This window comes from Cynocephalus volans, chromosome 11, assembly GCF_027409185.1.
Source record: "Cynocephalus volans isolate mCynVol1 chromosome 11, mCynVol1.pri, whole genome shotgun sequence".
NCBI lineage: Eukaryota > Metazoa > Chordata > Mammalia > Dermoptera > Cynocephalidae > Cynocephalus > Cynocephalus volans.
The window spans coordinates 57,168,240-57,191,608 of record NC_084470.1 but is presented as its reverse complement, the minus strand read 5'-3'; the positions used below and the strand labels follow the sequence as shown (position 1 = coordinate 57,191,608).

Genomic DNA, 23,369 nt, shown 5'->3' with positions numbered 1-23,369 from the left:
CCCAAGCAGCACCGGGGGCGGGGCGGGGCGGGGCGGCCGGGCGGGCGGGCGTGGGGCGGTGGCGCGCGAGCAGCCGCGGGGACACTCCCGGCGCCGCCACCGCACAGGTAAGGGCGCGGCGGAGGGCGCGCGTCTGTGGGCGGGGTCCTCCGCTCCAGGCTCTCCTCGGCCAGGTGGGGGGGTCTGGCCGCCGCGTCGCTGTCCCGCCGCACTCTTCGGTCTCTGGCGGCACGCACACCCGGGCCGTCTGAGTTGGTGGGAAGACCCCCACCGCCCTGCCCCTCAGCCCCGGCGCGGTTCACAGCGTCGTCCTCCCTGCCCTGTGGTCACCCGAGTTTAGGGTCAGCACAGAGACAGCACCCCGGGATCTGGCCTGGGCCGCGGTGCGAGGGCCGCGGGGCCTCACCCAACCTGGGAGACTGCCAGGAGGAGGTGACACCGGCTGGTCAGGGCGGAAGGGCCCGACCAGAAGCAGAGAAAGTGGCGTTGCCGGCATGGGAATGGCACAAGCAAACGGCTGGTGGCTGGAACAGGGTCTCGTGTTTGAGAAACAACGGTGACTGCGTGACTGCGTGACTGCGTGTGCCTGGGAAGGGAGAGGAAGGGAAGCTGGGACATATGCGACTGGAAGGGTGGGGGTAGGGTAGGAGGGTAGGGCAAGTAGCTTGGAGCCATGGAGGGGCTGAGGTAGAGACTGTGAGGTGTCTGCTGTGACTGTTTAGTGACCCCTCACTTGGGCAGTCCCTCTTCTCACTGTCCACCACTGGACACGCTGATTAAGGGGCCTCCTGGGAGCCCAGGAAGAACCCTCCACAGCAAGCAGAACTTCCCTTCCTGTCTAGACCAGGAAATACCACAGTGAGTGCCCTGACAGGGTGTGGCTGAGGGGCCTGAGGGACCTGAGGGGCCAGGCCTGGGAGAGGGTAGGGGAGGCCTCAGTGACCCTGCCCCAGAGGGACCTAGTGTGGACAGAGGAGAGAGCAGGTCTGCCTACTGGTTAGATGCCACAGGGACAGCAGCTGACTCACCTGGGCACACCAGGACTGATAGAGACTACAGATAGTGTCTGTGGGCCCTTCTGTCCTTCCTGGGCCTCAGTTTCCCCATCTGTATATCGTGAGCAGCCTGCCACCAAGGAACCTTTGAACTGGAGGGGTGGAGGGGGGAAAGGGGCTCTGCCTTTGAGCAGAGGGGTGTGGGATGGGGATTGGGGAGGGGAGTACTTTTGCTGGGCCCCCTCATCCCTCCTCCTGCCCTGCACACGCACACACTCAGGTGTACTCATGCACAGTCATGCCTGGCCTTGCTCCTGTCCTTACACTCTTCTCATCACTTACTGGAGGAAGCCCCAAACTTCCTAGCTTGGGAGCAGGGCCCCTTGAGGTCATCAGATAGGATTCCCAGCCTCAACTACAGCCTTCCCCCCACCAAATGCCTCCCCAGTCATGCTTAATTTCTGCCCTTTCCTCTGGGCAGCATAACTCAGTTTCCCAGGGCTAGAGATCCCTTTGGAGCCACAGACATGGAAGGGCCTGCAGAGTTAGTGGCTACCAACCTGGGTCTTTGGGCTCACCGTGAGTGGTCCCAAGTTGCTTGGGGGTGAGGACCAGGTTCCCACACCCAGAGAAGCTCCCCCCACCAGTTTGTCCTTTCAAGGGGCAACTAAAATAGTTTGAAAAGCTCTGATCTAGTCAGATCATTTCATAGAAGGGTGACTGAGGCCCAGAGGGGAGCAGGGCTGTGGATAAGCTGGGACATGGTCAGGGCTGAAAGGCCAGGTGGGGGGTCACAAGCCTTTCTTGGGGGAGATGAGTTGTTGGCCATGAGTCCAGAATAGTTCAAGGCCCTGGGGACAGACTGCGCAGTAGGGGAGGAGAGGAAGTGTGAGGTGGAGAGGCTCTCTCCAGGGGCAGAGAGCTCCCTGCCTAGGATGTGGCTTTGGCTGAGGTGGGGATTCTGGTTTTCAGGTGAGTATGGGGGATGCTGGAGTTAAAGGCCTCTCAGCAGCCAGTTATTTACTGCAGTGTCTTTTTGACTTGCCCTGATCTGGTTCCCAGTCTGCACCTCTCATCCTGGCCTTACTGCCACCCTCCCCCAGCCCTGGATGTCCTCACCTCTCAGCTCAAACCCCAGCTGACTGCCAGTCGAGAGTGGAAAGGTCACTCCCAAACAGACTTTTCTTTCCATCAGTTTCTGGAGACATGGGTGAGGGTCAGGTGGGCCCGGGCCACACTTGCTGCACCTCCAATTCCCTGGATGGGCTCTTCTGGTCTGCCTGAACTGACCTGGAGCCCCTGTGTCCCCAGGGCTGGGGCTGCCACAGGGGCCAGCAGAGAGACAAGATGGCTGCAGCTGCTTCCCCTTCCTGCCTCTCCCTCCTGAAGCCTCACCCTCCTGAAGCAGCAGGAAAGGTGTGGCAGGAATTCCTGGGCCCGGGCCTGTGGCCAGAGTTCTGAGGCAGCCGCCTCACTCCATTCCAGTCAATTCCCTGGGAGTCATAGGCTCTGCCAGGGGCCTGGGATGCCCCATGGCCTTTTTGGGGTGAGGTGGGCTGAGACCCCATCCCATTTGCCCTTTTGGGTCTGCCTATGTCACCTGCCCATCATCAGCTGCCTCAACTATGTCCCCTGCTCCACCCAGGTTGGCTAACTCCAGAGCCTCAGTGTCAGAACCAGGGAGAGGCACAGTCTAAGTGTCTTGGGCTGAAAGATCCTATATTCTCCACTCTGAGATATCTAGTCAGGTCATTTGGGCAGTTGACCTTTTTCCCAAGTGAGGGCACCGTGGTCTGGTGGGGGGAGGGCTTTGTCTAAGTAGAGCCATTGGTTGATGGTGGGTTGAGTTTCAGCCTGGCCCCTCACTGCCCCTCCCTCCAGGCAGGATGCTGCATTCCCAGGTGATTCCTACTTGCTTGGAAGGGCCCTCCCTCCAGGGCAGGAAATTCCAGGGCTCAAGCCCACCTGCCCACCCCAATGGCCTTGACCTCTGGAGAGTGGGACCCATCCAGCAGGCTCAGCCTGGTTGGGGGGACATGGAGGGTCGGGGCTCTCACCCACACTGACCTCCTTTTCTCTCACTGCCTGGCACCATCGACTCTGCAACTGTCACCAAGTTCATTTTCCCAAGTCTGACTTTGGGACCCATCATTACCTTGCTCTGAAGTCCTCCAGGCTCTCCATGGTCGAATGAGGCAAAGTCAAGCTCCATCACAGTTAGGGTACTGCTTGGTGGGCCACCCCCAGGGGTGGAGCCCTCACACCCATGAGCCTTTACTCTCACAGTTCACCCCCTGCATGCCTTGTCCTCTCTTCCTCTTCATTTCTTTTCCATCTTCATGGCTCCAGCAGGAAGCCTCCAGACTCCCTTTATCCCTCCGGACCTCTCTTTGCTACACATCCCTGTTGGGTGACAGGGAGCCCTGAGCCATGGCTTTAGGGACAAGACTGGGCTTCTCTTACAACATGTTCCTTTTTACAGAGACTGCAGAGTCCCTGCAAAGTTCCAGAGACTGCAGGGATGCAATGGAAAGGGGGCTAGGTCAGAGCAGATGTTGCTCTTGATATATTGTCTCGGGCACTTGGGAGCCCTGATATTGCCTTGGGCACTTGGGAGCCATGGTGGGTGTTTGAGCAGGGGAACAAGCAGGCCAGAACTGGGCTTGAAGAGCAACTACCCTTTTGGGTAGAAAGGGATGCTTCCCTTGGCAGTTCTGAGACTTCTCTCCCACTCCTTCAGGCCCCCTTCAGCTGGGCCCAGGCAGAGAGCAGGGCAGGGGTCAGTGGCCAGTCCATGAACTCCCCTTTGAGGTGACCTGGGCTTATTGCTCAATTCTGATGTAGGTGGTAATGGGCCTTGCTTCTGAGCACAAGCCTGAGAAAATGGGCACTGACCTTGCTCCCACCAGTGCTATCTGGCTCTGACCTGTGCCCTACCTAGGAGGCCCTGAGCCTGGCACCCTGGCCATGTGCAGCCCTGAGGAGGCAGCCCTGCTGCGGCTAGAGGAGGTCTTCTCAGCCACCCTCGCCCGCATCAACAGCCTTATCCTCCAGCCCCTGCTCTTGACCGGTGAGTCTAGGCTCTCCAGTGGGGAGGGCAGGGGAAACGGGAATGGTCCTAGGGACAGGAGTCCTGCCTTGTTGGACCCTCTCAGCCATAGCTTTCTTCACCTCAAATGAGAGAGTGGTAACACTTGTTACTGGCATCTTCTGATGGAACTATGGCCCTGGCTCCCAGTTGCTGGCTGCTCCCTTCTCAAAGTATCCCTTTGGGGCCAGGCCATGAACCTACATTATAGCCTAGACCTGGCTGTGCATAGAGATGAAATTCCTCCTCTCCCAGGGCGCAGGACTGAAGATGGCCCTCTGCCTGAATTCTCTTCTTGCTTCCATCCAGGGCACCTGCTGGTGCCGGGAAAAGCCCTAACTAGAAGGCAGGACACCTAAGTTTAATTTCCGGCATGGGTCTCACTTGTGAAGTGACCTTGGGCAGATGCCTTCCTCTCAGGGCCTCTGTTTGTACATCTGTGAAATGGAAGAGGACTGACTGTGTGACCCCATGGACTCCACATTCTGGATCTGAGGGGTACAGGGTCAGGAGGCCCAGAAATACAGGGGGAATTAGTGTACTTAGTTCCCTGAGATTATCAGGGTTATCCTTGTTTAAAGTGAGGAGGTGGACACGTGTCCCTATTTACTTCTCAAGGGCAGTTGCCCACTGCCCCAGCCTGCCCTTCCTCTGCTGAGCTCTAGGGGGCACCGGTCTTGTCTTGAGGACCCCCAGGACACAGGACCCTGCTGCACCTCCAGGGCTGGGGGATGCTGCTGGCTCTCATGTGAACACCCTGGGCCTCTGCATGTTCCCTGGGAGATGGAGTGGCCATGTCCTCATTCACAGTGTGGCTGTGCTCCTGCCCCAGCCCCAGAGCCCTTGGAGCCCCAGGGCAGAGAATGCCTGCGGCTCTTGCAGCAGCTGCACAGAAGCTCCCAGCAGCTCTGGGAGGTGACTGAGGGGAGCCTGCAGTCACTGCGGAAGAGGCTGCGCCACCCGGACTCCACCAGTCTGGAATCCCTGTTGCTGCTGCGTGATGCTGACCGTGTCCTGCAGATCTACATGGAGTAAGACCACTGAGGCAGGCCAGGGCTTGGCCTTGGTGTCAGAGCGCCACCTGGCATTAAGGCTCAGCTGGGGTGGAGGCTCACCTGGGTCGGGCCTTAGGCAAAGGTTTGGGTTCAGCCTGGCGTTGGTGCTCACCTGAGGTGGAGCATACCTGGGCCTGTCCTCAACTGGGCTTGTGTGTTAGCCTGGCCACAGTCTTAGATACTCCAGACCTGAGCCCTGGGGCCTCCCAGGGAAGAAAGACTTTGTGAATTAGAACTGTCTTGTTGGGTTTGGGCTTGAGGCCACCTGTGCCCAGAGCCAGGCCACCATCTGGGCCCTCAGGGCTGTAGCTGCTCAGTGGGAGAGATCTAGGGACCCCAGAAGGGCAGAGGCTTTCAGGGTGTCCTTTGTGCTGCCTGCAGGTATGTTGAGTCCTACACGAGCTGCGTGGTGGTGCAGGCCTTTCAGAAGGCAGCAAAGAAGAGGAGGTGAGCACTGGCCCCTGCAGTGGCCCTGAGCGGGTGGGCGTGTCTGGATGAGGGCAGGCTTGGGGAAGCCCCATCCCCGAGACAGCGAATGTCACAGTCTGTGACTCTGACTCCTGGCTCTAACAAGTCTACACTGATCCACACTGGAAGAGAGGGAGCAGAGTTCTAGGGAGGCCAGGAGCAGAATCCAGACGTCCATTAGCTGGGTGGCCCTGGGGCATGGAAGGAGGGGCATTCCCCCTCAGGGTGGGTGGTGGTAAACTGAGATTGCTACAGAGCCTTCAGGCAGGGCAACTCAGGCACTGTGTTCGTCTGATAGGGCAGAGGTTTTGGGGCTGGGGCTGGCCCTGGCATCTGGAGGGATTGGTCAGGGCAGGGAGGTGATGGTGGTGGGTGCGGGAAGGGAGGAAGGGAGGCTGAAGGTTGGGTATGGCCCTCCTTGTGTGCAGCGAGTACTGGTGGGGCCAGCGGAAGGTGCTGCGGCAGCTCCTGTGGGGCGTGAGCTCAGAGGGCTCGATGAGTGCAGCACTGGCCCAGGCCCTCTGCCAGCCGTTAACCCATCACCTGCAGCAGTATGTGCTCCTCCTGCTGAAACTTGCGGACGCCATCGGGAAGGTGGGTGTCAGGGGTGCAATCCGTGGTGGAAAGAGGGCCCAGGCTCAGGGGACCCAGCTTGTACTCAGGAACCCTAGTTCAAGAAGGACCCAGTCATATCTGGGGGGTCAGAGGGGGTCACATTCCTGCTGCGGGGGGTAGGGCCTGAGGCACATGGCCCTGTCCTGGTGGAGCCAGCAGAGCCCCAGTGAACAGATGTAGAGTCAGGTACTGGGTGTGAGGACGTGTGGCCTCAGGGCCAAGCTAGGGGTGTCATCGAATGGTCCTGACTCCTCTGTCAGCGTCTTCAATCTCCCACCCCCTACACACCCCAGCAGTAGAGGAGCTGTCAGGAAGAAAGGGTGAACTTTGGAATAGATTCAGGCCTCCTGATCAGCTGGGGCCAGGACAGGGCCAAGGCCGCTGTCATAGGGAGAGAGAAAGTTCCAACAAGCCCCTGACCTCACTGGCTGCCCTGTCCCCCTACAGCATCACCCTGCCCGGGAGCTGGTGGTACACGCAGCCACCCACTTTGGGGACCTCCAGTCTTTCACGAGGCAGGCGTTGGACCAGGCCGTGGCCACTCAGGCCCTCTGGCACACCCTGAGCAGCCGGCTGAGGGTGAGTTCAGGGCCTAAAGGGTGGTCAGGGAAAGGGGGCCCACACTGAGCATGGTTTGAGCCTATTGCTACACTCTATGCCTCAGTTCTCCCATCTGGAAGGGGATGTGGTGGCTGAACCAAATGGCTGTAAGGTCCCTCTGTCTAGCCATCCTCATCCATCTGCTGAGCACCTCCTGGGCCAGCCCCTGACCTGGCTCTGGGGAAGAGGCAGTCAGCCACACTGTACCAATCATGCAGGGGTCTCAACCACGGCATGTACAGCCCCTGCAGGGAGGAGAGTGCCCTGTGCCCTGAGAGGGCAGGGCAGGCTTGGGCCAGGTAGAGCATTAGGAGAACAGGTAGAGGGGACAAGAATTGCCGAAGGGAGGCAAGCACTGCAGAACCCCGGGTGAGGGTTGATGGGGTGTGGCTGGGGCCATGGCATGGGGGTGCGGTACGGGAGAGGAATGAGTGAAGCTTCAAGAGAGGGAAGGACTGCCTGCTGGGAGAGGCCAGGAATGACTCCCCATACCTCAGAGCCCCAGTGCCTGTCACTGGCTTGGGGGTCACCTTGGGTGCACGGAGGAGGCCTCCAGGAGGTGTCTGAGGTGCAGGGGGAGTGGCAGCTTCCAGGAGAGGGGTGCCTGAGCCCACACCTCTCTCCTTGCCCCACCAGGATGTGCTCTGCACCCCTGCTCACCGGCTCTTGCAAGACAGCCAGGACATACCCGTGACAGTCACACCGCTGCGGGCTGAGCGTGTGCTGCTCTTTGATGATGCCCTCATCCTGCTGCAGGTTGGGGTGGTGCTGATCCGAGGTCTTGGGGCCACAGTGGGGTTCTGGGGTCTGGTTAGAAAAAGAGCAGGAAAGGGACAAGCAGCTGGGACTGAGAACATGGGCTTGGGGAGGTGGTGGGGGCGGTCAGCTGCAGCTGTCCCTGAAGGAGCATGGCCCGTGGGAAAGGCCACCCAAGGTGCATCCTGCCTTCAGCCCTTCGCAGCTGGGGTCCTTGGTTAACCATCTTCACCTTGGTTTCCTCAGCTGGAAAGTGGGGATCATTGTGAGTGAGTTTGTCCTACAGCAGATGCCAAACAACTCTTAGTTTCCTTCATACTCAAATAAGAGAGAAACCCTGGACAGGAAGTCATGGGTGGCCTGTAGTGACCAAGGAAGTCGGGATGAGAAGGCTTCTAGAGAAAAGTACCCCATAGAAGTCATGCTGTGCTCTCAGCATTACAAAAGTCAGGAGAGAGGCAGACCTGGGGTTTGAATATTTTTGCATGGTCAGTAACCTTGACTGTGCTCAATCACCCCTGAACTATGTTGCCCTTGTGATGGCCTCGGCACTGTCTTCTCTGCCTCCTAGAATTCTGGCCTGGAACTCCCTTGCAGACAGGGAGGCTGAGGCCTCACAGGGATGCTGCTTGCCTAGCCCAGATGCATGTCTCTTAAATCCTGGTTTTGGGGTTGGTTCTGATTTACTTTGAGTTCCCTTCCACTCCTGACTTCATACTTTGCTCCAGGTGCACTGATGAGATACTGTCCCTTAACTGTGTTAGCCTTTTGCTACCTCTGGACCTTTGCACATGCAAAGGACCCTCTTTTGTCCCTGGCCTGTGTCTGGTGAACTTCTCAGGCAGGACTGGGCCTCATGCCTCCTCCTCCTTCTGGCCATGGAGCAGTGACTAGCCTGCCTGGGCCAGGCGGGAGGTCACTACACAAAGTCTTCCCAGAGGAAGGAATGTTCCGTTTGGCTCTCAGAGCAGGATGGCATTCCAGGTAGAAAACAGCAGGAGCAAAGGTTCAGAGCGAGGAGAGTTTGGGGCAAGCTCAGGAAGGTGCGACTATGCAGAGGCTGTGCTGTGGAGAGGGTGAGGGCTAGGGGCACACAAGCCTGGAGCGGTCTGTGGGGTCTCAAATGTTAGGCCCAGCTGTGAGTCTCCAACCCCCAGGCAGTAAGAGGCTGTCAGGGCCTGAGCTGTGTTTCCAGAAGACCACTCTGGCATGCACGTGGGGTGGGAAAGGAAATGGAGGGGCTGCCTCTGAGGTGGGGAGCAGGCCGGCATGGTGAGGAATGCGGTACTGGGCATGCTGGACTGAGCAGCCTGGGGGCGGCTTGGGTTGGAGCTTGGAGCAAGCCTGGGCCAGAGGGGAAGTGAGCATTGGTCTGGGCTCTGGATGACACCTGTGTCCATCTTATTCCAGGGCCACAACGTTCAAACCTTTGATCTGAAGCTGGTGTGGGTGAATCCTGGGCAGGATGGGTGAGCTCCCCGCTCTGCTGACACCCCAGGCCTTCCCTCCCTCCATCCGCCCCATGACTCCTGTCCACACCCCAGGCTCCAACTTGGGCTCTCCTGTCACCCCTCTGGACAGAGCCGGGCCTATTGTCACCTCCGTGTGTCTAGGTATGTGTTTCGCATCCTCACGCCTGAAGAGGAGTTCTTCATCTGTGCCAAGGACTCCCAGGGCCAGGTGAATGTGGGTGAGCTGCGACTTGGGGGGTGGGTGCAGGGGACAGGGCAGGGGGAGAGCAGAGTGTGCCACCCCGCAGGCTCCACAGGAGTGCCTTGGGCTCAGCCTGGGCTAAGCATCAGAATGCCACAGAGAACAGGCTGGCTATTTTTCTCTAGGAAGCTGGAATTTGGGCCTGTGTTGATCCCTGCCCTGTGGTCTTGTCCAGCCCCTCTGAGCAGGCCCTGAAACTGCAGAAAAAGATCTCAGGTCTGGGTGGAGAGTCTTAGGGGTCAGTATGGAGTAGTTAGAGGTTCCCCCAAGTGACAGTGAGGTGGGAGAAGAGGGGGTGGCACTTGGAGCTGCCCCAGAAGGCTTCTTAGAGGAGATACCTCCAGCAGTGGTGACTGTCCTGTGTTTTCCCGTCCCACCAGGTGGTCTGGCAGTGGAAGGTGACCCAGGCTGTGTGCCAGGCTCTGCGTGGGAAGAAGGACTTCCCAGTGCTGGGGGCAGGCCTGGAGACATCTGAGCCCCCTGCCTGCCGCTGTGTGGTGTACACCTTCCGCGCAGAGGGCCGGCTCTGCCAGGCCACATATGAGGGCGAGTGGTGCTGGGGCCGGCCCCACGGCAAGTGAGTGGCTGGAGCTTTGGTCTCCTGGGGGTCTCAAGGGCAGGTGGGTCTTTAGGGCACTTACCAAAGGCTGTTATTGTCTGTGGTCAGTGGGTCTGTGTGTCCCTGAGAGTCTCTCTTTAGTCCTCTTGGACTGGGCCTGGTCGAGAGTAGGTCTGTGCCATATAAAGTTGTGATGGTGACACTAGAAAGTAAGGGACAGCTGCAGGTGGCTGGCCCATAGGGCCTGCAGTTGCGGTGTCATCCACAGGAGGGGAGGAGCAATTCTCCTATCTCCACAACAGTGCCTGGTGGTGGTGACATGTCTGCACACATTCTGCCACCATAGGCCCTCACGAGGCCCCTCTGGGGGAGCACGTTCACCCTTTCACTGGTGCAGAAACCGAGGCCCAATGACTGGCTTGACCTGCCCCAGGGCTTGGGGCAGGTTGTAGGGTGAGTCTGGCCTCAATCATAGGTCTGTGTGACCCCACAAGCAGGCAGGACTTTAAAGACCATGTGGCTACACTCCATGCCACAGCTGGGAAAACAGACCTAGAGGGCAGAAGGGACTCACAAGGTGACCCTCTCAATCATAGCTGTTAGTTTCTTGTACCCTGCCTACTCTCAGAAAGGGCTTGAGGAAGCTCATGAATGAAAAGATAGAAAAAACAATGGCACACTGGAAGAGGGAAGGAGGATGGGGAAACCCCACTGACTAGCTCCCAGCTTCCTGTTGGTCAGGGAAAAGGGAACCTTGATGTTTCCCGGGCTCTTGCTATGGGATGTGGTGAGTGTGCCCCATGAGACTGCTGGTGCGTTTGCACCAGGACTACAGAAGGGCTGATGGGGCTTTCTGTAAGGGGTCTTAGAGCTCAGACAAGAGGGCTGGGTGGGGTCAGAGTCCACTCCAAGGGAGTGCTGGGGGTGAGGGAAGGGAGGGCCTCTGAGAAGACCTCCGGCTGAGAAGGCTGTTGAGGGATGGGTCTGGTGGCCCTGAAGCCCATGGACTTCGACTGTGTTCCAGGGGAACCCTGAAGTGGCCAGACGGGCAGAATCATGTGGGGGATTTCTGCTGGGGCCTGGAGCACGGGTAAGGCTGGCTGGGGCTCACGCTGGGATGTGTGTGGTAGGCAGGGAAGTGGTTTCCTCCCCTGCTGCAGTCACCAGCCTGGCCCTGTCCTAAATTCCCAAACCTCAAGCAGGAACTTAGAGACCCTCTGAACCAGCTCCCCTCATTGTAAAAAGGGAAACGGCAGCCCTGATGGGCCGGGCGGGTCTCAGCTTGGGGTCATGGAGGGGGTGGTCCAGGGCCAGAGGTGCTCTCAAGTGCATGGAGCAAGATAGAGGGAGAGGTGTCCTGAGAGGGTCCCTTTGAAGATGGGGCACCTTGAGATCCTTCCTGTCATCTGAGAAGGCTCCTGGAGGCAGGGACATGCCTGGGTGGCAGGAAGGAGGTGTGATGGGCTGATTTCCCATCCCACCCCACCCGTGGTCAGCTTTGGCATCCGCCTGGTACCCCAGGCCTCCGAGGACAAGTTCGACTGTTACAAGTGCCACTGGCAGGAAGGCAGCATGTGTGGCTATGGCATCTGTGAGTAAGTGACCCCAGGCTGGTGGGGGATGAGCTCATGGGGTGGGCATGCCCTCTGGGCCCAGCTCTGTGAGGCAGGGCCAGCCATTTGTGACCCTCTCCAGGCACGGCATGGACGAAGTGTATAAGGGCTACTTCCAGGCGGGCCTGCGGCATGGATTTGGGGTCCTCGAGAGTGCCCCGCAGGCCTCCCAGCCCTTCAGGTACACGGGCCACTGGGAGAGGGGCCAAAGGAGCGGCTATGGCATCGAGGAGGATGGTGACAGGTGAGCACTCTGCGGCCACCACCCCTGGTATCCGGGGGCGGAGGCCAAATTGTCTCAGGGTATAGGCTCCCTGGTGTTTGTCCCGCACAGAGTCTCCCTGAAGTCCCTCACTTCCCCTCCACTCCCTGGGTTGTTGCTGAGGCTCAGGCTGAGGGAGCCCTGACCATCCCGACTGCTGGACCCCTTTCCCCCCACACACTCCAGCCTCTCCTCCTGCTCAGAGGAGTTTCTGACCCCCTGATCTGGTCCCATCTGAGGACTGCAGCCCTTTCAGGCTCTCTGGGCTGTGGGATGAAGCCTGGTCTGTGGCCTGGTATTTGAGGCCTCGTGTACTCCCCTGTCCTCACCCCAGCAGAGCCTCCTGTGTACCCCTCCATCCTTTCTGGACCACCTCATGTCCCCACATATCTGTTACATGCTCCCCAGGCTTTGTATGCACCCCATTCCATCTGTCCTTCCTGCCACCTCCACCGGGAAGACCCGCAAGATGTCCTCCCCCAGGCAGACTCCCTCCCTCCTCCATACTCTTGGGGGTCCTGAATTGGGTGGATTCAGGCGATGTCACTGCTCCCCCTGTGCCCCCTCCCCATGCCCGCGGAGCACACAGAAAGTGCATGGGAATGATTCGGATCCAACTCTGGCTGCACTTCCTCTTTTCCCAGGGGCGAGCGCTATATTGGCATGTGGCAGGCCAACCAGCGTCATGGCCCTGGGGTTGTGGTCACCCAGGCAGGTGTCTGTTACCAGGGCACCTTCCAGGCGGACAAGATGGTGGTGAGTGGGGTGAACTGTGTGTGTCCTGAGCTGTCCCTCTCCCTGTACCCCGCCTGCTCTGGGGGCCCTGAGGCTGAGCTGAGGCCAGTCAGGGGTGGCCAGGGAAGGAAGCTGGTCCCAGGTGCTGAAGAAAGCTGGGCAGGGACCCGGGTCTGCTACCCATCTACCCTGGCCTGGGCCAAATCCCTGCCCCTCCCAGCCCCAGTTTCCCCATCAGCAACTCAGACTAGGAGTACTTATTGTGGACTCAGTGAAGTAGCAAGAATGAAGTGTGCAGTGACGGTGATGCCAGTAGCCTCAGTAATTGACCTTTGTAGACCCCTAACTCAATGCCTGGCTCTGGGCTAAGCCTCCCACCAACATCTTGTAGGATCCTCCCGGGATCCCTGCAGGCTGATATCATTATCCCTAGCATATGAAGGACAAATGTGTATGAATGACAAATGAGAGGCTCGAAGGGACCAGAGAAGCTGCCCAGTGTCACATTCTACTGAGTGGCAGAGCTGAGCCTGAGCTCTCCCTTCCGCCTCACCCACCCTGCCAGGTGCTTGGTGCCTGGGGGGCTGCGGCCTCATGGCTGTTCCTGTTTTATGGCTTGTTTGTTTGTTTATGCTTCACTCTGTTCTGGAAAGGATAGAAGGAGGCTCTACAGGGAAAGAGGAAGAAAAGGCAAGAATAGTCACACAAAACAGATTCAGAAATAACTTGGACACAAATTGTATCCTTTGGCTCTGAGCTTCCTGGCAACAAGCATGGCAAGGGACCCTGATTAGCTCGACTCTCCCCAGGGTCAGTGACAGGAATCAGGGAAGTAGGGACAGTCGAGCACTTCCTGAGTTCCCAGGGGCTTCCTGTGGAGGCTGTGCGGAGTGAGGAGCCAGTCTGAGGGTGTTTAGGGAAACCCACGGATGAGGTCCATGGGGTGGGTACTCAACAGGCCAAGGGCTAGGGTCCCACTTAGGCACGATCCTGGGGAGAGTGACAGGGCTCAGGGCCCACTCCCCCTGGGTCAATGTCCACCTCCCCACCCCTGGTTTCCTGGCCCTTCCTCACCCACCATTTCTACTCTCCCCACTTCCTTCCAAAGGGCTCAGGCATCCTTCTCTCTGAAGACGACTCCCTGTATGAGGGCACCTTCACCAGGGACCTGACCCTTGTAGGGAAGGTGAGGGCCTTGGCTGGGGTCTGTGATCTCCCTTCCTGAGCTCAGGGCAGGCAGGGGGTGGGGCAGGCAGGCCAGGGCCTGCTCCCACCTCCATCCCATTCAAGGGGTGGGCACGGCAACAGCTCCCTGCCATGGGTTTATCATTTGATTCTGGACCAAGCTGAGGTGGCCGGTGGGCTTGCCTTGTGTCCAGAGGGTACTAGTGACCTCTTGGCTGTGTCCCCCAGTGGCTCCTTAGTTCAGAATGTACATCTTCCACCACAGTCACCACCAGTGCCTGGCGAAGCTGTACCTGGTGTCACTGTCCGTTAGTCTGTTCCTGCCCAAGCAGACCCAGCAAAAGGCACTTGTGCCCCTGTGGGAAATGTGGGGGCTATTTTGGTTTCACAATGACTGGAGGGCATTACTGGCGTACAAGTGGAGACCAGGGTGCTATGAATGGGACAGACCCACGCAGCAAGAATTGCCCTCCCCAGGCCTTTGCTGTCCCTGGCTTACCCCCAGCCCAGCCCCACCGTGGTGGTTCTCCCCACTCTTTCCTGTGAGTCCCTTCTTCTCCACCTCTCTCCCCATCTCCTACATCAGAGGTGAGCCCCTGAGAGGTGGGCACAGATTTTTGGGGTGCTTCTGCAGGGGTAGAGGATTCTGAGCCCTTCCTGGTGGGGCAGATTGAATGGATGGCGGGAAGCCCATCTATCAGTCCTTAGCCTCTCTGACCCAGAGGAACAGGCACAAAGCCTGTCATGATTGGATGGAAGGGTGGCTGGACAGACAGACTCCTTGCCTTCCTCTCCTGGCTCCCAGGGCAAGGTCACCTTCCCTAATGGCTTCACCCTGGAGGGCTCATTTGGCAGTGGGGCAGGGAGAGGACTGAACGTGCAGGGTGTGCTGGACATGGCTGCCCTCCCGCTGGACCCGAGCAGCACTTGCAAGAGGTGAGAACCTGGCCCTTCTGGCCTGGGCATTCCAGAGTCTGTTGGGGACTGTGTCTGGGTGTGTCTGTTTTCACCCCAAGGACTCAGGTCTCATCAGAGGGACTTCTCTGTACCCCTTCTTAACACTTAGCACTTTAGAGAGTTCAGATAGCCCAGAGCACAGAACCCTGCAGAGACTCTTGGAATCAGGATAACTCCATACACCACAAAACTGGAGAAAACTATTTGTAGGCTTTGCTTAGCCCATGCTTCTTTTTTTAGAAAGGGTACAAGACAGTTCACAAAGCAAACACACAAGAGAAAAAATAGAGAATAAAAGCATGAGTTGATCTTAAAAGAAAGGGATGTGCAGATAGGCCCTACAATATTTATGATTAAGCATTAGTCAGGCTCTGAGTTCCCTGGCAGGCAAGGTGAAGAAGGAAACTTGCCAAGTGGACTCACTGTCATTATCAAGGGGTTTTTGAGAAGGGGGCAGACCTCTTTTCCTTGTTTCCAAGGGGGCAGAGTTCTTCCTTGGAAAACTGTAGTTCAAGTAGTGACTCTTGCCATGTCTGTTGAGGAAGATGACATTGCAGATTAGGGAATCTGTGTGTGGGGCAGTTTTAATGGGGAGCGGTCCTAGGCAGCATTTCAGATGTAGGGAGGGGATAGAGTTGACTACTTGACCCATCGTCCCTGCCTGCTTCTTCTCCCTGACAGCAGGAGCTGGGAGTGGATGACAATCCCTAGGGGCGTGCCCTAGCCCAGGGGGGTGCAGGTGTAGGGTGACCTGTGAGGTGATGCAGGAGAACAGGGCCCCATGAGACAGTGTCCATTAGATACACACAGCCAGGCCCCAGTCAGTTGGCCAGGAGGGGGTCAACCACAAGAAGGAACCGGCTGTGGGGCAGGGCAGAGTGGCATATTGAGGCAGGGGAATCCCGGACTTCAGGCACTGGTCTTCCTTGGGCCAAGACCACTCTCTGGACCTGGACCTGGCCTGCATCTCTCCTGATCTGCTCATCTTTCTGTCTCCATCTCCCAGGACTCTATGCGCCCCTGTCTCTCCTCCGTCACAAGGTAGATTCTCACTGTCTCTCTCTCTGCCTCTCTTTCTCCTCCTGGAGCCTTGGAGGTCAGCCCCATCTGCATGTCCCGATCCATCCACCCCTCCAAGGGCCTGGACAGCGTCCTGCCCACCACAGCTCCATTTCTCCCCCAGCTTCTCACCACTCATTCCCCTCTCTCCCCTCCCATCACAGGCAGCTGGGTCTGGGTGTCTTCCCCGTAGAGAGCCGCTGGCAGGGAGCCTACAGCCCCTTCAGGGACTTTGTGCATGCTGGCTGTCCTGGGGACCTGCAGGAGGCTATGCTGGGCTTCCACGTGCAGAGCTCGAAGGAGCTGCGCAAGTCCCAGGAGTACCTGCGCTGTGAGAGGTGAGGCCCGGCATGTGCGTATGTGCACTTACAAGTCAGAGTGGGCCGGGGGGAGGGCTCCCTGGAGCGGGGTGCTGGCCTGGGCCCAGGTATGGGTGAGGGATGCTGTGTGTGGTGTGCCAGGACCCACCCCGAGGACAGTGCGGGCAGTATGGAAGACATCCTGGAGGAGCTGCTGCAGCACCGGAAGCCCAAGGCCCTGCAGCAGTACCTGAGGAAGGTGAGGGCCCCAGTATGGGCGGCTTGAGGGAGAGGCCTTCTCCCTTCCCTCTCATGAGGAAGGCTTTCCGTTTCTCACAGCAGAGTGCAGACTGGAGGGGACAGGCCCCTGGGCTCCTTGTCCTCACAGGGCCTCAGTGTTCTTATCTATGAAATGGGAGCAGTCTTGGGAGGCTTGTCTGGGTGTGCTGTGCTCCAGGCCCTGGTGCTGAGAGTCTCCTTGCTGCCTTTGCACTGGCCCAGGCTCTGAGCAACTCGCTGCACCCACTGGGAAAGCTGCTCCAGACGCTGATGCTGACCTTCCAGGCTACTTACGCAGGTGTTGGGGCCAACAAGCACCTGCAGGGGCTGGCCCAGGAGGAGGTGAAACAGCATGCCCAGGAAATCTGGGCCTTCTACAGGTGAGCTCGATGGCACATGGGGACAGCCATTGCCCTGTGACCCTGGGGTTGGGGGTTGCCCTTCCCAAGCATCAGCTCTGCCTGGCAGCCCAGTAGGAATGGTGCCTCCACCTCAGGTCAGAATCAACAAAGAACCAGAGGGTTGGTCCGTGTGCAGCTGGTGAGCAGAGGGACAGATGGTGGGGAGATGATAGCAAGGGCCCAACTGCAGCCTACAGCTAGAGTCCAGCCCCAGCCAGGTCCTGGGCTGACCCTGACCCCAGGGGACACTAACCCACTGCAGGCTGAACCTGGTCTTGGACTCAGATCTCATTGCCAGTACAAAGCTGAGCTGTGACCCCATCAAACATACAAATAGAAGCCTTAGACTTGTAGTTCCTTATGTTGCTGGTGTTCCAGGGTTCTCTGGTTGATATCCTGTAGCTCCAGCCTTCTATCTGCTGAGATTTAAAGCTGGACTCTGTAGGCCCTATGTCCACAGTTCTGAGAGGCAGAGGCCACCTACTCTCACGTTTGGTGACTGAGAGGGTAGCACTGGTTCTGTGGGAGGTGGCAGCCATGCCATCTCTCTCTCATTGGTTTGCAGGGGTCTGCTGCGGGTTGCCTTACAGCGCAAGGGCCAGGCCCTGGAGGAGGATGAAGACGCAGAGTCAAGGTGACCGGCCCTGGCCTCCATGGTGTCTGCCAAGTTCAGGAAGCCCTCACACCTCTGCTCCTTGGGCTTCCCTGAGGGGAAGGGGTGCTCCTGAGGGAAGTGTTGGGCATTCATGCTACTGACCTAAGCATTGTTCATGGATCATTTGTGGATCAAAATGACCGATGACTTCTGTCCTGTGAGCAACCAGGGAGGGGACACTGCCACAATGCATTGAATGCATTTTTGTTCTAAATGTGTCATCTCAGCCTCATCTTGGGTACATGGAGGGTGAGCAGCTCCCTGAGGCATAGCCTTCTCCCTGCACACAGATGGGGAAGCTGAGGACTGGTAGGGGATGAGCCTGAGGTCTCATAGAGCAGGAGTTAGGTAGATCAATAAATCTATCTCCCTCAGTCCCTGGAGCAAACCTTACAATTTGCCAATTTTCCAGGCCTGGAGATGCTCCTGATCAGAGTGGCCTTTCTGTCACTGCATTGCAGGAGGGGTGGGAAATGGGGTTAGATATTAGGCAGAACTTCCCCCTGGAGTCGTAGGTAGCACAGCAGACTGGGAGGCAGACTGGACTAGTCTGGAATGGTTGCTGAGATCTTTGCTGCAAGTTGCTTGTTCATCCGGGGTCCCGGTTTTGCTTTCAGTCAGATTGAGATCAAATTCCTGCCCCACCAGCCATTTAGTTCTCAAAGTCAAATGAGGGAATGAGGCAGCTGCAGATATCAATTGAATGCGCGAATGATGACCAAGGACAGGCTTGGAAAGGGCTTTCTAAGGAGTGGAGGGCTCTGGAGGCTGAGGCACTATTGTGGGACTAGCAGCTCTATGGGCTCTTTGAAGGGCAGCCCCAAGTAGTGATCCCCACCCCCAGGCCTTGCCGACCCCAACCTGTTCTGGTCTCTCACTCAGGGACATGCAAGTGTATGGCTTGGTGCTGCCCCTCATGCTACGCAGCTTCTACTCAGAGCTCTTCACTCTCTACCTGCTTCTTCATGAGCGGGAGGACAGTCTCTACAGCCAGGGCATTGCCAACCTGAGCCTACTCCCCGACACCAAGCTGCTCGAGTTCCTGGACGTGCAGAAGTAAGCCTTCCCCCGACACTGTGTTAGTCAGGGCTCTAGCATGGCAGAAAATACAAACTCAACTCAGACTGTCTTCAGTGGAAAAGGGGGGTGGGGGTAAATTGGCTCATCTACACACGAAGTTCTGGGGTTGTGCATTCAGGTGTGGCTGGATCTAGGGGCCCAATAGCATGACAAAGGGAAGCACCTTTTCTCTCTTTCTGTTGGTCTTTTCTCTGGCTTCCCTTTGTGGTGACAAGCCTGGCATGAGCCACCTGAGGTTTGTGTCCTCCCAGCTCAGTCCCTCCACTGTCCCCACAGGTAGCTGGCATTTCCTTCACAACAGCTCCGGTCTCTGGAGCCCCTCACCAGTTTGGCTTGGGTCTTGAGCCCACCCTTGAATGCTGGCTGTGATTGCCCAGGCCTGCCTCAATATCCACCACTAAGGCACTTATACTGAGAGTGAGGGAGGGGATGTCCCAAAGGGGAAACTGAGGACTGTTTTGGGGGCAGGTCAAGTGGGTGTTTCCCACATCCCAGGGCCTCCCTTCTCTCCTTAGTCTCCAAAATGTCCTTTCTCCTCAGCACCCCTTCTGATCTGTGGATGCCATGAGTGAGCCCTGTCCCTGAGGAAGGTCACGGGCACTGTCCTTCCACAGCCAGGCCTTCTTTGTCACATAGCGATGGTGCTCCTCCCACTTCCCTCAAATCCCTGTTTCTTCTTCCATCTCGGTGCATGTTTTCTGCATCTGGCCAGTCACCAGCCCAGAGACCTGTTTTCCAACGACTTCCCAAGTGTCCCTCGTCTCCCCACCCTCCTGCTGCCTCATTGCCGCTTCCTCCACATGGCCTTCTGGCTCTGCTGTCTCTCCAAGTCCCTGCCCCATGTTGCGCCACTGCGATGTGTCTAAGTTGCACAATGGCTGCATCCCTCCCTGCTCACCACTCTGCACTGGCTCACCAGTGCCTCTGGAACAGAGGCCAGTGTCCTCATGATCTTGCTCATGCAGGCCCCTTGGCCTGCAGCGCTGCCCTCACCTCCTGGCCCCCCAGGTTCCTCTCAAGTTCTGGCACTGGATGGAGCGCAGCCTTCTCCGGAAATCCCTTGGCCTCCCCTTGCCTCAGGCTCCACACATGTACTCAGGGATGCCATGGTGGACCCGTTTCCTTCCCTTTTCCTGTGCTCAGCCTTGCTGGGGGACATGGTGGCAAAGGGAATTTGTCCTCTGAATTCAGGCTCTGTCGCCTGTCCTGGCAAAGCCTTCTGTCCACTTTTTCCATTTCAGGCACCTGTGGCCCCTCAAGGACCTCACACTGACGACCAGTCAGGTGAGAGGGTAGGCCCATTACCTGCCCCAGGTAGGGGTGCCCTGAGCTAGGGGCCCCCATAGGTTGCTCAGGCTTGCAAGGAGCCCCCTGCCTCATGATTGCTCGGAGGGGCAGAGGGGTTTGAAGACCAGGCTTTCTGCTTGTTCTGACCTCCTGGTGAGGTGAGGGTGCAGCCACTGGCCCATAATGACCAGGCTCAGACATGGCTGTGCCCCTTTACTGGCTCTGTGACTGGGCAAGATTCCTGAGCTCTGTGCCTCAGTTTCCTAAGCTGTACAAGGGTGCTGTAATCCTAGAACCACCTCATAGGACTGTTGTGAGGGGGAAGGGGGCACCTGAGGCAGTTGTTCTTAAATGCGCTTGCAGAGCCGTGGCGGCAGCGTCCGAGAACCTATTAGAAAAGCAGATTCTTGGACCCACTGCCGACCACTGAGTCAGAAACTTAGCAAGTGGACCCAGCAATCTGTTTCAACAAGCCCTTGGGACTGAGGACCATTGACATAGTCACTCAGAAATGGGCGGCACCGGTGACCACTGGCTGTTACAATGACTGACTTCTTTATCTATTTTGATCCTCCCAACCTCCTGGAGACCATCCATCCCACCTTATAGTTGCATAAACTGAGACCCACAGTGGAGCTGTGACTTGCCCCAGGTCACTCAGCCCTCAGGGTAGTGCTGTGCTGAAGTCAGTGATGGGGAAGGGGAGGGTGGCAAGGGGCTCAGGGCCAGCCCAGGCCCTGGGAGAAGGTGTCAGTGCTGGAGAGTCTTGCCTCATCCAGCCCTCTCCCCCACCACACAGAGGTGCTCCCTGATCAGGGACAAGTGCTTCCTGTCAGCCACTGAGTGCCTGCAGAAGATCATGTGAGTCATGCCTTGGGGAGGATGGGGAGCTGGAGGTGGGAGTGTTGGGGGCCCCGGGTTGGGACTGAACCCCAGGGCCTTGACCTGGAGCCAGCTACCCTGCTGCAGCACCACGGTGGACCCGCGGGAGAAGCTGGAGGTGCTGGACAGGACATATGGGGAAATCGAGACCACGGTGTCACGGGTGCTGGGCCGGGAGCACAAGCTTCCCATGGACGACCTGCTGCCACTGCTCATCTATGTGGTATCACGAGCCCGGTGAGTCCCAGCCAGGCTGGGAGCTGGGGATGGGCTGCAGCAGGGTCCCTTCGCACCCTGTCCCACCCCCAGCCAAATTTTCTCGGAAATCTCAGAGCATCAGGGTTTATGGACACAGCTTTTCTCCATACAGATGGGAAAACCAAGGCCCCCAAAGGGCAGGGTCCCACTTCGGGTTCTGTGGGTGCCAGGGGCAGAGTGAGGACCACACTCCAGGTGTCCAGCCATCCAGGCCAGGGTTCCTTCCTCAGTTGCGTGGTGCCTGCCCATGACGCCCCTTTCTCCTTCTCTCTCTCACTCTCTTTTGGGGGGAGTGTATTCTCCAGAATCCAGCACCTGGGAGCTGAGATCCACCTGATCCGTGACATGATGGACCCCGTCCACACAGGAGGCCTGTATGACTTCCTGCTTACAGCCCTGGAGGTGAGGGACAGAGGCTGTGGGCCGAGGTGGAAATGCCCTGGCCACTGGGGCAGACCCCTTCCCCGCCCCCCAACACCGTTGTGGGGATGAGCTCAAATTCACGGCCCCTGTCTGTCTCTGTGGGAAGGGTCCTTACAGCTCCCTGGTCCTGCTTTTGTTAAAAGGGGCCAGGGAGGCTGCATCCCAGCTGTGGGGACCCAGGGCGTGGCTGCTGCAGGCTGCATCTGCCAGCACAGTGGGGCAGGGGGAAGGCCCCATTTCCCTTGCAGACTGTGGCTGAGGGCTGCGTTGGAGCCATGGCTGGTTCAGGCTGGGGAGGTGGTGCACCCAGCTTTTGGGTCCTAGAGCCCGTACCTGTGCCTGCGGGTGGGCAGACCCACTGGCCCCAGCCTTGCCTCTCTCCTGCCAGTCCTGTTACGAGCACATCCAAAAGGAAGACATGAGGCTGCACTGCTTGCCGGGCCACTGGGACTTCAGGGAGCTCTGGTAGCTGGGCGTCTCCTGGACAAACTGCAGAGCTGAGAGGGGTCGCTGTGGACTTCCTGCGGAAGCAAGCACTGCTGGCCTGTCCTTCATTGCCACAGACAAAGGGTGGGATGGGCCCTCGGAGGCTGCTCTTGGAGGAGAAGGGTGCATTGTTTTGCACAGGGAGACGCCACTGCTGCCCTAACCGGGATGAGGGTGAAGGGTGATGGGTGTGGCCCGGAGCTGGTGGTTTTCTGTTGGCCACTAGACCAGTCTCCGATGACCCCTTAACCTGCAGTGGCTCACAGTTTGGGCATGAGGAGCCTCTGGCTTCTCTTAGCCTGAGCCTTGCTCCTGTTATTGGGCCTCTCTGGGTCTCAGTGTTGCCATCTGTAAAATGGTGGAGTGGATGGTCTTTAAATGACCTCCCTTCCAGCTCGCTGAATTCTGGAGTCCTTTACAAAGTCTGACTTTACTGTGTTGGGCTGTAACTGAAATTCTCATGTCACTGGTTGTCTCATTCCCTGTTTCTCCATTCCTGGTCAGAAGGCTTTGAGCTGCTAGTGACCACTCTGTTTATTGGGCCCTTGTCCCATGAGTGGTCTTCTGGGGACCTGCTTCCTTCCAGGTCTGCCCCAGGACCCAATTGGCCTCTGAGGGCTACAAGGCAGGAAAGCTCCAGCTGCACACCGACCTGCATGCGGTCAACAGAGTGGGCTTGCAGGCCCACGAACTGCAGTCTGCTTACCCACAATGTAAACGACGGTGCTGGAGCAAGCTGTGGGTAGGGGGATGTAAGCCCACCTTGCTTCCTTCATGTCTCAGGCTCCAAGTGGCCTGTGAGTTACTCACCTGTGACCTTTGTGGGTTTGCCTTTGTGAGAACAGCTGGGGCAAATGAGGCCTGCCTGTGCCCTGACCAGTAAGCACCTCGTGCTCAGGTCCCTGCTGGGGTGGGGAGCTTGGACACCTCTGGGAGGGGAGGACTTATAGTGGCTCTGGTGTGGGACCAAGACATGCAGGAGCTGGCTCTTGGGCAACTTCGTCCCTGCTGGGCCTCAGTTTCTCCTCCCTACGTCGAGGGCCTTGGTCCAGGTGACCTGTGGGGTTTCCCCCTGCCCTCACAGGAGATGAGTGACAACAGGCAATGTGACTGTGCGCTGAAGGGATCCAGGGGCGAAGCTTAGGGAGAGAGTGGATTTATGCAGGGGTGCAGCCCTGGAGGACAAGCTGCCGCCATGCTCTGGACCATAGGCAAGTCGGGTTACTGTTTCTGGCTCCAGGTGTGCCCTCCACAAATGACATACTGACCTCAGCCTGTGGGGGAAGGACCAATGGAGGCTCCAAGGAAGCCAGTCACACCTGAGCTGAGGACCTACCAGGAGCCTCAGGGCAGTGGCACCTACAGAGCCTCAGAGTTGTGTGCAGTGGGCAGACAGACTCAGGTGCCTCCCTTCACTGCCACCTCCAGAGGAAGCGGGGAGAGGCCTTTGCTGGGTTCACTGAATGTGCCAGCCTGAATGAAGTGCCCTGGGCTCTGGTTCTGCCAGGAACCTGTAATGTCCTCAGGAAGGTCCCTGGGAGGGGATGGAACTGATGAAGAGAGAGGGTACCCAGGACGCTGTGGGCATTCATGTTTACCCAGGACACGACAACTCCCTTGCATGTTCTTTCTATCTGTTATCAGCTAGGTCTGGTCCCT

The 23,369-nt window shown here is 58.0% G+C and overlaps 1 protein-coding gene across 1 annotated transcript; it reads left to right on the top strand.

Moving 5' to 3' along the window:
* The first annotated feature begins 82 nt into the window (after positions 1-82).
* On the top strand, positions 83-22,049 carry ALS2CL (ALS2 C-terminal like). The gene is made up of 26 exons (XM_063114807.1): positions 83-107; positions 3,937-4,065; positions 4,916-5,114; positions 5,520-5,585; positions 6,035-6,200; positions 6,669-6,800; positions 7,458-7,577; positions 8,988-9,046; positions 9,191-9,257; positions 9,671-9,867; positions 10,874-10,939; positions 11,346-11,444; positions 11,545-11,706; positions 12,369-12,480; positions 13,568-13,645; positions 14,450-14,580; positions 15,825-15,998; positions 16,122-16,218; positions 16,461-16,618; positions 17,205-17,273; positions 18,177-18,350; positions 19,616-19,658; positions 20,461-20,522; positions 20,631-20,780; positions 21,107-21,203; positions 21,613-22,049. The coding sequence occupies exons 2-26, from the start codon at positions 3,963-3,965 to the stop codon at positions 21,691-21,693; spliced, it is 2,862 nt and encodes a 953-aa protein (XP_062970877.1). The 5' UTR covers positions 83-107; positions 3,937-3,962; the 3' UTR covers positions 21,694-22,049.
* The last annotated feature ends 1,320 nt before the right edge of the window (positions 22,050-23,369 follow it).